Source organism: Rhinichthys klamathensis, unplaced genomic scaffold, assembly GCF_029890125.1.
Source record: "Rhinichthys klamathensis goyatoka isolate OS25496 unplaced genomic scaffold, OSU_Roscu_1.1 h1tg000082l_1, whole genome shotgun sequence".
Lineage (NCBI taxonomy): Eukaryota > Metazoa > Chordata > Actinopteri > Cypriniformes > Leuciscidae > Rhinichthys > Rhinichthys klamathensis.
The window spans coordinates 3,409,335-3,427,037 of NW_026606624.1; the positions used below are offsets into that span (position 1 = coordinate 3,409,335).

The 17,703-nt window shown below is 38.3% G+C and overlaps 1 protein-coding gene across 2 annotated transcripts; it reads right to left on the reverse strand.

Moving 5' to 3' along the window:
• Positions 1 to 80: 80 nt before the first annotated feature.
• kdm5ba (lysine (K)-specific demethylase 5Ba) lies at positions 81 to 17,699 on the reverse strand. 2 transcript variants are annotated; one of them, XM_056251521.1, is made up of 27 exons: positions 17,365 to 17,699; positions 15,695 to 15,772; positions 15,277 to 15,399; positions 14,914 to 15,084; positions 14,045 to 14,173; positions 13,852 to 13,945; positions 12,862 to 12,929; positions 12,616 to 12,774; positions 12,176 to 12,295; positions 11,927 to 12,085; positions 11,636 to 11,817; positions 11,330 to 11,492; positions 11,126 to 11,245; positions 10,626 to 10,820; positions 9,371 to 9,552; positions 9,119 to 9,243; positions 6,620 to 6,770; positions 6,401 to 6,515; positions 5,963 to 6,318; positions 4,523 to 4,661; positions 4,235 to 4,414; positions 3,978 to 4,130; positions 2,775 to 3,188; positions 2,543 to 2,633; positions 2,242 to 2,447; positions 1,135 to 1,404; positions 81 to 995 (listed from the first exon to the last, which is right to left on the reverse strand). In XM_056251521.1, exons 1-27 carry the CDS (start codon positions 17,515 to 17,517, stop codon positions 864 to 866), a joined length of 4,428 nt encoding a protein of 1,475 aa, XP_056107496.1. In that variant the 5' UTR covers positions 17,518 to 17,699; the 3' UTR covers positions 81 to 863. The 2 variants fall into 2 exon arrangements, with proteins under 2 accessions (XP_056107496.1, XP_056107495.1); XM_056251520.1 differs by having other exon boundaries at positions 12,616 to 12,929.
• Between the last annotated feature and the right edge of the window lie 4 nt (positions 17,700 to 17,703).

Consider the following 17,703-nt stretch of genomic DNA (forward strand, 5'->3'; position numbering starts at 1 on the left):
TCAGTACGAAGCATCAACGTGTTTGATTTGTGCTATTCCACACAGGAGTTGCACACAAATGAAGACAAGAAAGGTTCATGATAACAGAAGTAGGTAAGTATTTATAGGTGAGAACAAACCATTTTATTCCACAATTGAATTAACATCGGAAAGATCGGTTTTGAGTTTTAAAGAAAGCCACATTATACATCACAAAGTATATCTCACACAGTTTTTTCTTCAGCCTGCTACATCTCTTCTGTCTGACAACCTACATTAGGATTCTGTACAACACTTCTAATGCATCAAGCAACAGATCAGAGCAGATCTCAAGCTACTGAAAATCAGGGTAACCAGCCAACTTATTGCTGGGATAAATAAATAATATTTTATATTATTAGACACATGTACCAAAACAGCGGGTTCCAAAAATAATTTTAGACCATTTTGTTTAGTCCAATTAATATTATTTGGTGTAAATAGCCCAGATTGATAATTTCATGTTAGAAATTCTCTAAAGGTGACTGGGAAAAACAAAACAAAAAACCAAACAATAAATATGAACAAATACATTTGGGGAAGCTGAAATTCCCCATTGTTTTGCATTTATGGGATGGAAACCCCTGAGGTACATCTATGCATCACGTTCTCTAGAGAAGAAGAAAAAAATGTTATAGAAGGAAATCTTCAAAAATACAAAACAAAAAGCGGATAATCATACAGATTTTTGTTAACAGTCCTATCAAGAAGGCAGTAGCACCAAGGGAGCACAGGGGAAGCGGGAATCAATAAGAGGATGATCTCTGGTGCATTCTTGGTGCTGTAACTTATGTGCAAAACGGGGAGCCTTTTGACTATCCTTTGAAAAAACATGATTTTGGTCCTCATTCTGTCAAATCGTTTATTGCGCAGCTGACGCAGATGTAGTCCTCATTCTCAGCCTGCTCAGCAGACACTCCCACACAAATCTGGTGGAACCACTGGTTACAGCTTCCATCACACTGGACCCAGTTTACCTATGAGGAAGACCCCCAAAAAAGCATTAAATATTCATGCAGGCAAGAGTCACACAAAAATAAAACCCAAATATATTGGCAAGAACGATGCACTGGATTAGAAAACAAAACCAAGCACTTCAACTATGCTAGAGCTAACCTCGTTTCCTTCTGGCTGTTGGCATCGCTTTGCTGAGCACACAGACCAATCCTCCTCAGAGTCGTCTGAATATGATGGGTCAGAAAGGGAGTTGGCAGGAGAGGTGGTTTGTTTCTCCTCTCTTCTCCTTTCTTTGTTCATTTTGGGCTTCTTTTTCTTGGGCTTTTTTATCTTGTCTCTGTGCTGACCTTCCACGTTCTCTTTCTCTAGACGCCGTTTGCTGTTCTTCTCAATCTTCTCGGATTCCTTCTTGATCTCTGGAACCACATCCTAGATGGAAACAATTCAAATCAAAATCAGTCAAAAGATCAGTTCTGAAACCTGGTGAGTTTTCTCACAAGACAGCATTCCAACAATTATGGAAGTAACCTCGTAAGTGACTGATTTGGAACACTCTACATTGGCAGCAGTTCACACGAACAGCACTCAAGAGACTCGATTTGTAATTGACTTATTGTATGATGTTAGTGTGTTGCTATGCTAACAGCAAAACTCTAAGCATATAAACATAGGACACATGTTAATAAAAAACATTTTTGAATTACATTAAACTTTTTAGAAATACTTTTCAGTACTGAAGGACATTCAAGTTTAGTTTTCATTTAATTAGCATTTTTGGGCTATTTACACTGAACCCATTGCTGATGAAAAGCTAATAATTAAATATTTCAAAACTATTTATTAATTAATTAAAAATAAGTTTAACAGAAGTCAGTAATGACAGACTTATGATTACAAAAGTTGACGTTTTGTCATATGTCAATTTCAAATGTTTATCTTAATTATGGCTTGGTATCTAATAAAGGTCATAATTATGGCAAAAAAGTCAAAATTGGGGCATACAAAGTCAGTTGTGACAACTTGTGACTGGCTTGATTTACCAAAACATTTTAATAAGACAAAATATTTTGTTTACCTGCATGTCGTTTGGCAATTGACCAACATCAGAGAACCATAAGCATGTAAATGTGTCGTTCATTGAAATATTAACTTCAAGTAAATAATATAAGTCAAAGGGGTTGGGTTTGGGTCTAAATCATAGGAATTTACAATGCTACAAAGCAAATGCTATTGAAGGATTAGTAAGCAAGTTGAGAGTTCTCCCACCTGTGCTTTGCTGTGCGGGGGGCTCCTGTGAGGTGGACTTCTGTCTTGAGCAATGTGATACTGGTGATCATGTTCGCTGCTCTGCATGGAGTGCTGGGATGGTGAAAACCTGTTAAGCAGGCTGCTATAAAGCTGTTGAAGCTCCGGTAACGTCACCTGTAGGAGAAGACCTTCTACCAACAGCTCCTCCAACTCAGCACTGAGTTCTGCAACACATGACAGAATCCCAAATGTTTACATCAAGACATTTACAACAACTCTGTAACAGTGCATTAAAAAACTTCAGGTGTGGTTGACTCACCATTGAGAGGAATGCAGGGCTGCAGCATGTAGAAAGAACCATTGTTCCCTTCCATTGCCTGAGATGATGCAATCCCAGAAAGATGTCTTGCCTGCATCATATAAATAGAATTAATTATAAAGTCAAATATAATTTGACTATAAATATAATATAATATAACAGTTGATATAAAGTCAACTGAAAATATGCTTTTATGTTACAAACTAATTATATTCAAACATATTATGCTCACTTTGCCATTCAGATGCTGTGTAGGAGGAGAAACCTGCTGCACTTTGTGCTGCCACCGCACCGTTCTCTCAATCACATACCGCAGGGCATCGCCCTCCGGAAGCCGAATCCGAATCCGCTGTAAGGAAGCGAGCAGTGGAAGCACCTTATCAAGAGGGGGCTTCTCAGAGCGCTTGCAGAGCGGGCATAACCATGGTAGGCCTGTCTGGATGTCCTTAAACCCCGGCACACAGCCGCTGTGGTAGGCGTCTCGACAAAGTTCACACTGGAGCATGGGGCCTGCGGGGACGGTGTGACACAAGCACACTGTGGGGGCCAAACAGCTGGGCGAAGACTGGCACTTTGACTCATTTGAGATCCTCAACATACACATGCTATCCAACTCTTTCTGATGTACGTCACTGAGAGTGGCCATCTGTTTGGAGAAGAATATGCAAGTCTGAGCAGATACCCAAATGTCCATCACACATGTGAACAGTCAGGACTCAATAAGGATGGCTCTTTCTAGGTTTCTGCAGTTTTAAAATAAGACCTGCACAAATTAAATTAATACCATATGCCCATATAGAACAAAAATGTAATTAAACAGGCTGGAGCACACATTCAACTACAAAACCAAATTGAAATTGGTTTATGTACTAATATACCAATACATACGAATTAGAGGTTGATCAATTGGACTTTGCTGAAATGCGTTTAAAAAAGGCCGATCTTTTTAATAAAAAGATTGGGCCGATACTAGTTAAGTCTAAATGCTGAATGTGTTAAATAATGTTCTTAGTCTTTCATTCCTATGACAGGGCTGCCCAGACAGAAGCCACTTGAGTTTATATTGAATTAAATGCCAGATACAGTTTGTGTAATGAAAATAAAATTAATATCCAGAAAGAAAAATAATTATGCATAATATGGGAATTATAGAAAATCTTGAAATACACAGGGACTCTTATTTTGAAATGTCTATGATTTCCTGCTTCCAGCTGCTCTTTCAAACAGATGAGGGAGATAAAATATGCACTCTTACAACCATGTGCAAAAGTGCTGCGATTTTACTTTGAATGTGCAGCTAAATTAATGAAGTCTGTTAAGGACATGCAGAAATCCTGAATTTTTATTTTATTTTTGAGTGCAATATATCAGGGTCAGCGAGACTAACCAAAACCTACTTGTTTTGCATTCAGCCTAAAACCAAAAGGTGACCTACCGCTGAAGCTGTATCTTTGCTCGTAGAAAGCGCTTTTTCCACATCAAAAAGGGAGTCCAGTTTTACTTCAACTTTCTTGCAGGGTAATGAGACATCCTTGGCTTTTTTAGATTTTGACTTCTGCATTCCAGTCTCGCACCTAGGACACAGAACCTTAAAGACACAAACATACAAATTATTAACAAAACCACTTATTTTACTTAAATTATATACTTATTCATATCCAAAGTAAGTATGGTTGCAAATAAGTAATCTACCTCAAGAAGAGAATAGGATGAGTTCCTCAACAGGAACGTTTTAGCTGCACTCTCCTTCCAGGTCTGTACCTCAGACACTAAGCTTTCCAGTCGAGTGAGTGGTTCCAACATTACCGGAATACCTCTGGCTCTCGACACTAGTTCAGATAGGGCAGCAAGACCAGGAATACGGCCTCCAGTCTGTAGCAATAAATGTTTAAATGGATGGAGCACTACGTACACAAGATTCAATGCATCTAATCGTTGGGTTACGAATAATAGAGCAGTACAGAAGCGTGTGAAACACACCTGAAGAGCATCTGCTTCCATTATCCACTCTCTGGCCCTGCTTACACAGTCTTTGAGCTGAAGACAGCTGGGCAGGTATGCTGGGATGCTGTCAACTTCCTGTATAGCTGCCTCAAGAGTCTCAATACTATGACGAGGCCTGAAAAAGAGCAAAAAACAAGTGAGTCTACATTATTTTTCAGGATCAAAAGGTTTAATTCAGCAACAACGCATTAAATTGGTAGTATTGACAGTTAATTGGACAGTAAAGGTTTACAAGTTTTTACATTCAATTCAAATAAATGCTGTTCTTTTGAACTTTCTATTTCACAAAAATATTAAGCAGCTGTTTTCCACATTGATAAGACATCAATCTTGAGCAGCAAATTAGCATATTAGAATGATTTCTGATGGATCAAGTCACACTGAAGACTAGAGTAACTGCTGGAAATTCAGCTTTCCCATCACAGGAATTAATAAGATTTTAAAATGTATTAAAATATTTTAAACTGAATCTTTTTATTGTGTTTTGATCAAACAAATGGCCAGCAAAAGAGACTTGTCCAAAAACATCTTTCAAACCCCAAATTGTTGTGTATGGACAATGTAGGTGTCACACTAGACAATGTCACAATAGATCGATCCAAGTTAATCTGTCAGGAAACGGCTTTAAGTCAAAATGCCTACCCTGCACATTTTTATTTCCTATCAGAACTACCTCAACCATGTGGTTTTTTACAACATGCATGTTGGGAGTGCAGGACTTTTATTAGCCATAAGCCATTGAAAGGAATAGGTAAAAAAATTTGCAAGCAAAATTGACAACAACTTGCAAATTATTTTGTTGTACAATGAATTTGGTCATGCACACCAGGAGTTGCTTTCGCTTCTCAGATCTAGCTGATAAAAGTGGTGAAAAACTAAAAGGGAAGTTGATCCAAAAGTGAAAATTCTGTCATAATTTACTCACCCTCGTGTTGTCTTGGTTACAAACCCATAAGATTTTCATTTACATTTAAAAAAAAAAGGAATGTTTTGGTTTTTTTTAAACCTGAAAGATTTCAGTCCTTCGCTAAAAGTCCATTCTTTCTACCAAATTTTTTTATGGCAAATCGCTTTATATGATGAACAGATTTAATTTAGGCCTTTAATCATACACAATGAATAAACGCCTAAAGTAAATATTTTCCTCATAGCCCAAAGCAATCATCTCTCTTCAGAAGACTTGGATTAAACCACTGCATTCATCTGGTTTTCTTTACAATCTCTTTATGAACTTTTTGTAGCATCAAAAGTTGATGCAATGGCCTTTCAATGGAGGGACAGAAATCTCTCATAGTCTCATGTGTTTGGAATAACATGAAGGTGATTAAATAATGACAGTTTGCATTTAAGTGAAATGTTACATTAATTTAAAGGGATAGTTCACCTAAAAAATGTAATTAATTTAACTAAGTTCACCTAGCAGTGAGCATGTTATGGGCCTTTTCTTCCCAGTGTTCACAGACAGTGAGCAGCTCCTGCAGGCGGGCCATGGTTCTTTCCACACAGGAGTGGGGTGTCAGGCCTACTCCTTGATCTATGAGCCTCCTCATGCAGTCTAGACTGAGGTCGGCTGGCTGATCGCTGGCTTCTTGAACAGCCTCCACCCAGCGTGCCTGCTCCAGCCTCTGCCTCAACACCGCCAGCTGAGGCAACTCCACATCCAAGCCTGCACCATCATCTAGGAGGCCTTGGAGGGCAGAGGAACCAGCAATGTCCTCTGCAAGGAGATCCAAGCTCTGCTGCTGGAACTGTTCAACACGGTTCAAAAGAGCCTGAGATAGAGGGACATTTTTTTAAGATCAACACATCTGGGAACAAGGAAAATTACACTTAGCATGTTGTGTGGTTGGTTACCTTTAAGAAAGGGGCCTGTCGGATGGTACAAGGCAGGTCATACAACTGATTGACAAACGACTTCAGTTCCTCCACAGTGAGCTGGTTTTGAGACTTTCCCCCACCGGAGCGATACCTATCAACAAAACAACATTTGATACAGAACTGCATCAATTTAAAACTACTTAAAACGCAAGAACTTCAGATAGTTCTACATATCAGAGGAAGCAATAAACGTACCTTGTCTGTCTCTTGCCATTGAGGAGTTGTTGGGCCATTGAGGTACACCTATCTGCATTCTGGATGACTTGACGCAGGTGACATAGCAGGTCAGTCTCGGGGTACATCTTCTTCTCTGCTTCTACTACCAAGGAACGAAGCTCCTCCAAATCTAAGAGGAAAAAAAAATTCATTATTTTAGACACACTAAAAAAAAACCCAAGAGCATTTAAACCCCCAGAATCCCAGCATAGCAGAACTGCATAGTTTGTACAAGGCTAATGTACAGATAATACCTAACTTTCAAATACCCAACTTGAAATTTATCACAACAACGGTTTTGGTGGAGAAAAATTTGCATATTAACTGCCAAAGCTCACTTAAGTCACCAGCCAAAAAAAATGCCTGGTTTGGCAATTTTGCAATGTTTTTTTTTTTGTAAATATACCCCGATAGAAAATTGATTTAAAACGAATTGCTTCCTAAAGTTTGTTAAAGGGACAATGTGTACTTTATGTATTTTATTATTTAAAATCAATATTTTAATTCATAAATATGTCCTCAATGGTGTACAAATACCTCTGCCAATTAAACGTAAACGAAGAATTTATTATCTTTATATACATGGGATGTGTAGGTCCACGTAGGCTTCCATGTAGTTCCGCCATCTTGAAAAACTATAATCAGTCCCTCCAGGATTTCACGATTTTTTTATGTGATTTTTGCGATCAAAATGACTGATTTTGTGGTGGTAATTTCCAAAAATGTGTGAAAAAATTTGCAATTTTTATATTTTATAATTAGGACATCACATTTACCATAATAGTATTATGTCAGATGCACAATAGTCATACATGACACAAATCACAAACAAAATGCATAAAGCTTGTTTATTTGGTGTAATCAAATTCTTTTTAAAAAATTGTGCTGTAGCCTATTGTTGTTGCTTGATTAACATTAACAACAGCAGGTAAATTAGGTTACTGTCACTTTAAGACCTACTACAGTAATGACAAACGTCCCAATCAGTTATTACTGATTGTTTTACGTAAATACTTGCCAAGATGAATATTTTGAAGTAATTGTAGCTATGTGTATTTGTTCAAGCGCTATAAAGAGAATTCAATATTCTAACTAGGCCGACAGGCGGTGACACGCAGTCAGTCAGTCAGTCACACACACACACACACACTTGCAGTCAGAGACAGACTGTCACTCGACTGGCTGAAATTAGTTCTCTTTCACGGTATACTGCGCTTTTAATAATTCTTTTTAGTACCATCGAGCATATAATACTTTTTGTTATGTCATTCAATCATGTTAAACGCGTTAATAAGTTTGCCGTACTGCCTAATGAAAACCTGGGCGCTTATGTGAGAGGGCAGGAGAGACGCATTTTCTTTCGCCATGTTTCTGACAGACCGCTCACAGACATCACGCGTGCGCAACATCTGTACCCACGTAAAAATGCATTGAAACTTTAATTAACTAGAGATATTTCAATTGGGTGATTATAATTTAATGTTTTGTTAGGACTTTTTTTTTTTTTTGTGTGATTATTTTGCGGTTAAATTAGGAATTATGCAGGATCGCAAAAAAATGCGACATTTTGTTGATTTTGCGTTGTATTCAGCGATTGCAGAATCGCAAAAAACTGGAGGGACTGTATAATAGCAGAGAGGGACAAAAAGTACTAGGCCAACGCGTTTTCGTTCAGAGCCAGCGTGACGTAACTGAAAGCAGCAGAACCGGAGGAGCAGAGCAGAGCAGCGAGAGGCGCTTGTCACTGCCCCGGCAAGTTTAAAAGGCTGCATTGCAAATCCTCGTCACCATAAAAAACCAAAATAGATCGTAAAAGGAAACGTGACCGGAGATTACAAAAAACACGAGTTAATGTAGGGATAGCTTTTTCCAGGTGGATAGAGCTAATGCAGGAGAAAGATTTCAAAAGAGACGCTGTCACGCTGAAGTTGCCTGCTTTCTTCTCGACAGGTAAGTTAATATTACAGTCTTAATTACAAGCTTTTTTTCATTGTTTGGTTGTGTAGTTTATTTTATAGACAGATGAACATTTATAGTTAAAAGTTGATGATGATATCTAACAATGCACGTACTTCAGAAAATATAACAAATAAAGTCATAACTACTTATTACAATAGTTCATGTCAGTCAGTAATTCATACTTTAACATTCGTTTGTTCGTTGTGTCAAGTTGCTGTTTGTTTGAAATAACAAACCTGTTCACCCGAAGGAACACTCGACAAAGTGCTATTAGAAGACATCCTGTCATAGCTTTTTGGTACATAATGGTTACCGTAGATGCAACGCGCATTTGAAAAAGCGAGGCGCTGGAGAGCACAATTCGTTTGAATGCAAAATACATTTTCACCGCTAGATGGGAGAAATTCCTACACATTGTCCCTTTAAAGGGTGAAAAAACATCAACAAAAAAACCATTATGAATAATTAATTATTGGGTTTCTAAGGTTTAAAGATGAACCCATTGCAATAATAACTTACCACTTTTATTGTCTTGATCTGCTTGCAAAATCTTGTTAACTTTAGATGCCCAGTCTTCATAGGACTCGGCACGAGCCGTCAAAACCTGGAACAAAGGCTTCAGCTCGGCAAGTGTGTATTTATAGCTGTGCAAGTAAAAGACAAAAAGGTTAATATGTAGAATTAAAGCAAGAACTTTTTTGCATATGAACCATCGTTCTGAGTTTTAAACCCATTATTTTTTTAATGTCCTATGCTTTTGCAAACACGTACTTGAGTGTGTAGCTTCTAGCAGGGCAAGGGCAGAGGTCCTGGATATGGTGGAGACAGACCAGCTGGTCGGGGCTACAGGGACAGGTGATAGCAGACAGGTAACAGGTGGTCCGGCACTTAGCACACTGCCTTTCCTCGTCTGGTAGTAGATCATAGTCAACCTGCTGGGAGTGCCACACACCCTACAGAAAAGCAAATACACAATGGGATCAATTAGTAATAGACAGACAGACCATGAATGCAAACAAAGAGCAGAGGCAGTGCTACAGGTTTAATTACTAAAATGTTATTTATTTATATATATATATATATATATACATACACACACATATACAGTGGTCAACATTTGAAGTGGATCAAAACCTTTCATCAAAGTTATACATGAATTTTGAACAATACCCGTTCTTGTCTTGTGACAACTTTTGTGAACTTTTTTGATCCACTTCTAATATATATATATATATATATATATATATATATATATATATATATATATATATATATATATATATATATATATATATAGAGAGAGAGAGAGAGAGAGAGAGAGAGAGAGAGAGTTGATTAGTTGATTTTTTTCCCTTGAGAACATTTGCCATGTACTTGATATATATTCAAATTAATCAATATCGAATTGCCGTCTCAGAGCAACACACAGTGGTGTAAATGATTAAATGTTTTTGAAAGAATTGGGTGAGTCAGTGATTCAATGACTCATTCATGAAGATAATCACTTGCTTCATTCTTAAAATGAATCAGCCTTTTGAACAACTCAGTTGTTCAACAAACCAGAACAAAATCAAATCAGACTCAATGACTCACTCATTAGGACAGTCACTTGCCACCACCTACTACCGGTTCAGTTTAATATTTTTAAGTATCATAAATATTTCATATTTGTATATTCAAAAAAATTCAACATTAGTCTCATAACATTATTTATGCATTTATAATTTTGCAGTGTAAATGCATTAATGCCACCTCTGTGCTTCATTAAACAGTCTGTGTAAATACATGCCAAATAATGCGTTTTCTCTGCAGTGGAAAGATGGATTTTGTTGATACGGATTTCCTTTATATTGGTAAAAGCCTTATATTGTCTTACTTTTCCTAACTGAATTTACACACACACACACACACACACACACACACACACACACACACACACACACACACACACACGGTCTCAATTGGGTCATGAAGTGCAAGTTAAAGCAGTTTAAATGGGCTCACTGCCTTTAAAATAGCCACCCACCCGCTTATAGGCTTTCTCACGGAGCATCTTCTCTTCCAGAATCATAGCACACATGTCCTTCTGGACAGCAGTGGCCAGTTCCAACTCTAGACTGTCTGCCTTGGCGGCAATGTTACAGGTCATTTCATCGTGGGAGAAAACACAGTATCTGTTGAGTGATCGATAGTGCTCGACACACTTTCGACCAAGATGCATCTGAAACACAAGACCGTATTTTAGATCACTTTGATTAATATCTTCTATGGAATTATGCTTATCCAACATTGAATGCTGCTAGATACATTTTGATTTTAAAGAAAGGTGTGGGTGGGGTTTAAGGGGCTGTTTACACAACACCGTTTTCAACTAAAAACTTTATGCATTTTAGTACATCGTTGTCGTGTAAACGTACCCTAAGTGAACTAAATAGAGAAGTTCTGCATGCCAAAAGATCAATAACATGCATTTACAAAAAAGATAGGGTGAATTTTTATTTTATGCCAACATTAAGCGCCTTTTACCCAGTCTGCTGTGCAGAAGTTGACTGCCTCTGCAAAGTTGAAGCCCTGGTTGAATCCACTGTGATAGGCCCTCGGGAAGGTAATGACAAACTCGCCGGCACACTGGTTTGTACGGTAAATCTACAGAGGACCAAATCGTATGTTATTAACGGTCTTTGTATAGTCCACAACTCTTCATCTATGACTGTATATGTGGCCACTCACCGGTACTCCATGATCCATGAGCACATTAGGGTTCATGATGGTGACCAGCTGGTGGAGCAGGTCTGGCTGAGACTCAAAGAGCTCAGGGGCCAGGCTCTTCATCACTTTCTCCAACTGCTCGGCGGCGTAGCCAGGAGCGCCATACCACGTCTTTGGCTCTCCCCTGCAGATCAAAACAACAAAAGCGCATGGTTTGTTTTTATCCTAGTAGGTGTTAATATGAAGCATAAAAAAAAATTCTTTCAAATTTTTCTTACAAAAAAAAAGAAGGGGTTTCTTTCAACGTGAAAAGTGCGAGTGGATTACCAGTGCAGATAGTTGATGGAATAGCTCCAGTGGTCCTCAATGTGCCAGCAGAAGGAGGAGAAGCACATGCCCACATAAAGCCATGGGAGCTTCATCCCACAGATGTCCGCTGTGACATGAGTCAGCACAGATGCATCCAACACTGGCATGTTGTTGAGGTTCCAACCACTGCTCAGATAATCCTGAACAAAAAAATTATTTAATGAATCATGCATTTGTGATCTGAAGATTTTGATCAGTTCTTTCAGCATTCAGATTGCAAGAACTTGGCATTTCAGGTTATTTTTGTACCTCCTCCTCTGGCGAGAGCTTAAATGTGCCGTTTTTAACAGGGAAGCCACTTCCGAAATCCTTTGAAGCTATATCAGCCCCATACTCAACAGTGACATCCTCCTCTATGGTGCTAACCAGCCGCCAGAACTCCTTCTCCACCAGCTCTGTGGGAACCATCTGTCAAACGATAAGGGCGATCACTTCATATTCCAATAGCACATTGTATGCAATCATATTTGTTTCTCAAGTGTCATTTAACAGACATACGTGAACAGGCATGTTAAAGTAGTCAGACTTGAAAGAGTCAGCCATATCACCAAAGGTGCGGAGGGTGTAGTCTCTGGAGGCCTGCTCAAAGCCAAACGCCACCTGTGGCTTACCACACTCCTATAGTGAGAACAGAGAAGCCAATGATTACAAGCATAATAACTGCATAGCCCAAATGCAATCGACTATTAAACAATTCCGTACAACTAAGCAAAATCACATGTACTAACAGACAGCAGGCAATGGGTGCGGAGAGCACAAACAGGAGAAGCTGTAATTGCAATTAGTTATGAATATAGCTTCTAAGAATATGACTGCATTTATGTAATCAAAGCTATCATCGATATCATATTAGGTCACAAAATAATTATGTGATAAAGACAAAGAAAATGGTCATGATGGCATCAGTTTGCAGATGTAGACAGTCAGGAGTGGCTCACCTGAGCCAGGCACTTGGGGCACCTCCAGTCACCTTTAGGGACATCGTGGAGGGGTGGGATCAGACAGAAGGTGTGATAGCTGTCGTCACACCCATCACAAAGCAATAGTCTATCTTCATCACCTCCACCCCCACATACCAAGCATATGTACTGCTCCACCTGTAGAAAAAAAAAAAAAAACATTGCCATAGGGAATGCAGTGCACACTTTCTGTTGTGTGAATGGTTCTCTGACCTCCTTCCTCACCTTTGATTTTTCACCTTCAACTGGTTGCTCAATGGGCTCTTCTTTCACCTGCACTGGAATTTCTTTCACTAGAAGAGATGTAAAGTAAATAAGTTCGGAAATTCACGTTGCAGTAAGATTAAAATTTGGAAGTACACTACCATTCAAAGGTATGGGGTCAGTATGACTTTTTAAAAGAAATCTCTCATGCTCAAGGCTGAATTTATTTGATAAAAATACAATAAAACAGTAATATCATTAAATATTATTACTATTTAAAATAACCTAAAATTCCTGATGGTAGAGCTGAGTTTTCACTTTTCAGCAGTCATTACTGCAGTCTTCAGTGTCACATGATCCTTCAGAAATCCTTCTAATATGCTGATTGGTGCTCAAGAAACATTTCTTATCATCAATGTTGAAAACACTGTTCTGCTTAATATTTTTTTGTGTTTTTACAGGATGTTTTAATGAATACTAAGTTCAAAAGAACAGCCAGTCCTGTCACTGATCCCAAACTTTTGAATGGTAGCATAGATGGATGCTAATACCAAACCATGAAGAACTTCAAAATAGGGCTGTCACGATTCCTCGATAAGGATTTTTTAAAATTGAGTGCTCGAATTTTGAGTAACCGGAAAATACCAGAAGAGGCATTCCACGACGAGAATCCATGAACCGCATTATTAGACCGTTTTCTAAGGCTTCCCAATGTATTAAAACCATTCTATATTATGTATATTATGCATTTTAACATTGTTTTTCTATAAAACTATAATATGATTACTTCATTTTGATACATCATTTGAAACAACTATTATTGCCTCATTGTTATTATTTATGTACTTTAAGTCATCTTAAAGGCTATTGTTTGCTTCGGTCTGTTTTTATTACCACAACAAAATATCTGATAACTCGATTACCAAAATAATCGTTAGTGACAGCCCTACTTCAAAATATGCAAAGTGATTTTTGAGTGGAAAACTAGAAATAAAATATATGGATCTGTACCTGGTTCTGATTTTGCCACACAAGAGCCCATTCGTCGCCTCAGGTTGGGTTTGTTTTCACACACCTCGCCCGGTTCTGATTTAAAACAGCGACCCTATGAAGAGAAGCGAAATGTCAGAGATAAGGGCATTACTATCTAGTTTGAACAACTGGTCCAAGGTATGAATCAGAGATTTTTGTATATGCCCTTTACCTCTGTCCGTTTAGCTCTGCGGGCAATAGTGCAGGTTTCTGCTGGTTGCACCGACTGACGCTGGGGCAGGTCGTGGGGTTTGTACTCCTTGTCTTTGGTGTCATTAGTCAGAGTTGGCTTCTGAGAGTTCTGTTGAAGAAAAAGATTTAATGTTGGCATCATGTCCGATGCACCACTTCAAGTGACAAGGCCACATATTCACAATAAATTAAACTGGAAACAATGCAAATGTACTTTATTTATGACACCACTATAAGTGTGCACATGTGGCTTCACTCTTATCTAATTAACCAGAGAGCCACATGACAGCAGGGTGGACATTATTAAAGCCAGTAACAGCGAGAGGCAAAGCAGATCACCCCTAGGGTATTAACCATAGGGTAAAAGCAGCAGGCGAGTGGGCCTAGAGCTCAGGGCTCATCGAATGAATTCACACCACTTTATGGGTGGGGGGAGGGGACCGAGGGTACAGCACAGAAAAACATGCACATCAGAGAAAACTGTGAACCACTGAACACGCAGGAACACCGAAAACAGACGAACAGCCTCCCAGACACTACTTAAAAAGTAAAAACAAACTACAAATGACACCCTATAAAAACATACACAGGAACACAACCTCAAGTTTATGTTTGCTGCTCTTCATAGTTGTGTCTCTAAATAAACTAGGGCACTTATAAACAATGCTTAATAAACTGGGACACCCTTTCTATTCAGATAGTTGGGTTCCCTGCCAAAAAATTATCATGGACAATGGCTGTCATGTGTGCACCATAACAAAGAACATTAATCAGGAAAAGAGATGGAAACTGAATGATAAGGCTAAAAAGAGGAAAGTGGAAGTTATACAAGCGCTTTAGTGACCTCACCATAAGATTAGCTCCTGTCTGGAACAAATAGTATGGGTAGAGAATCCTCTCATAGTGAGAGCGGAGGTGAGAGCCAACTGCTTTGCCGGGAGCAAAGCCCATCTTCAGTGCAATCTGGGTCCATCGCCGCTCTCTACAGACCACATCAAAGCCTCCATCTTCTTTGACCAGCTAGATGGAGAAAGAGGTCACCAAAGACATGTTTACATATATATATATATATATTTTTTTTAAAGTATACATCAGCGTTTTCAACTCTAGTACCCCATATTACCTGCAAAGTGCAAACTCTAAAACTTAACCAACGTACTATGCTTTAAACCATGTGTATGAGCACTGGAGATAACAAAACCTCAGTCCTACCTTGTAAAGAACATATAAATCCAGGGTTTTGCGCTCAACATGAGGAATTTTCAGTGTGCATCCCTGCAGTTCCCAGAACTTTGCTATCTGGTCCAAGAAATTGAGCTTCACTCTGGTTTGGGCCTATGAAACAAAAAAATACAACAAAAATGGTATCAGAAAATCAAACATGAAGTCCTCGTTCTTTCAGTAGCATTTAGTATGCAAAGGAGAAAGCATATTTTTTGCACTCGTTTTATATTTAAAAGAACATAATTTGTATTAAGAATTATTTAGGTACCCTCAAAGCCTGAGCTTTTAAGTGTGGGCATACCAAATTGAGGTCATGGGTAGTTGCAGGTTTCTGTTTAATAAGGGCACATGAACATATCTGCAAATACAACATTTTGATCAAACAGGAGACAAATAAAGGTCTCACCTCCAACTCATTGAGCCTCTGAATGCGTGGTGTGAAATGCAGTCTGTCCACATCACAGGCAAATGGTGGCTGCCATCCCTGACATAAAGAAAAAAAATGTGTTAAGCTTTTATGTACCGGTATACTATATGCCACATGAGTTAAAAACTCTGGTCTAAAAAAATATAATTCTTTCGGTTTATATCTGCATGTGGGTTTTTCATAATGCCATCTTTGTACTGAACAATAACGCTTATAAATACAATATGAAAGTGGTATAGCATTTCATCTACACCAGGGTGATTCAAAAAACATATTACGGTTTAATACACAAATCAACATCAAGATGGTTTTCATTTCAAAAGGCCCTGATTCGTTTTACCTTAAACCAATTTTGCTGTACATCATAAAGTATGGTATGATGCATTGCATACACAATATAAATATATATATATATATATAAATAATTGAAGTTGTGAAATGGTCCACTGGCAAGAATCTGGAACTATTAACATTTTATCAATATATGTATGTGCTAACATCAGTTATAAAAGGATATTCGCAGTATAACACACTAGGGTGGATAATGAATATAGATTCCACGGAGGCCGTTTTAGGGTGTTAACAGTTGTGAACAACAAGGCAAAACACAATAAATTTACATAGCCAAGACAATAAACAACTGTTTTGTAAACGTTTAAAACGCGACATAAACCGAAACCAGCTTCTCGCTTGCGTTGTTATTTACATCAAATTTGAGTTTCAATGGCCAAATGCAAATACACAACTCGCACAACATGGAGGACAACGGCAAAGAACAATTACGCCACCGCCAACTTCAGCAATTTTTTTATTTATTTTTTACAGTTGTCTCAAGATAAAACTTACACCTTAAATTATTTAATAAACGACAGTAATGTGTTAACAAACGAGCGGTTTTACATTATTTGTAAGCAAAAGTGGCCATTTTTAGACAAGACAGTTTCCGTAGCACTGAAAAAAAAAAATAGTAATACATAAACATAATAAACAAAAAACATGATCAACAAACACTTTCACACCACCTTTCAACATCAGAAAACCAAATAAAATATTATATTTGAAAGCAAATGCTTTGAAGTTAATGTAAAAAAATGAGGAAGTTGCATTTATTAAATGCAACGTTACACCAACTGTACAGGTTTTTCGCAAAAGGCTTCAAAATAAATGTAAAAAAGTTATATAACGTTAATGCTTGTCCTAGGTTGCAAGTTCAACTATCGAGGATTGTTCTTGTTTGGGTGGATCGTGGATGCATTCTAACGAACATTGATTTTGGAAGACAATAACAATCACTACATTCTGTTCCTCAACATTTTTCCATCAACCAAACATTTATTAAAAGTATCTGCAAAAAAACAGCCGTGATACTTATAAGCCATAGTATGATAAAACTCTTGAAAGGAAAGCAAGTGATGTTATTGTGGTCGCTGTAGGAGTAAACCACACGCGAGCATTCACTCATAGCTAGTAGCTGCGCGTACACGCGCACACGCCGTTACGAACGTTCGCAATGGCTGGAGCCGCAATCCGCCATGTTGAAAAAGCTTGTCTTTAGAAAAAGTGTTTCGGGATCTGCAATCTACTAGTAAAAAAGACGACAGAGAGATAGCTTGCATTTGACAGTTCTGTTATATGTCGAAGAAACTTACCGGGGGCGGTCTGATCTTGCAGATGCCAGTGTTTTCTGCAATTGGACGTATTTTGTTGATGAACCCAAAAGGGTCGGCAAATTCCTCCCAACTGGGCTCAAAGACAGGGCACTCCGGTGGTGGAATAAACTCGTTGGGTCGTGAATGGGTCATTCTGGGGAACTTGATCCAAATGATGACATGTAGAAACTGCAGTAAACTGTTTGAAGTTGAAGTAAATGTTTTAATTAGTCTCGAAAAGATGCCATATTAAAGAATGATTACACCTGAACTCCGACAATTAACATCCTCATCCACTTTGGGAAACGTACACACAGACGGACTGCTGACGTAACAGTG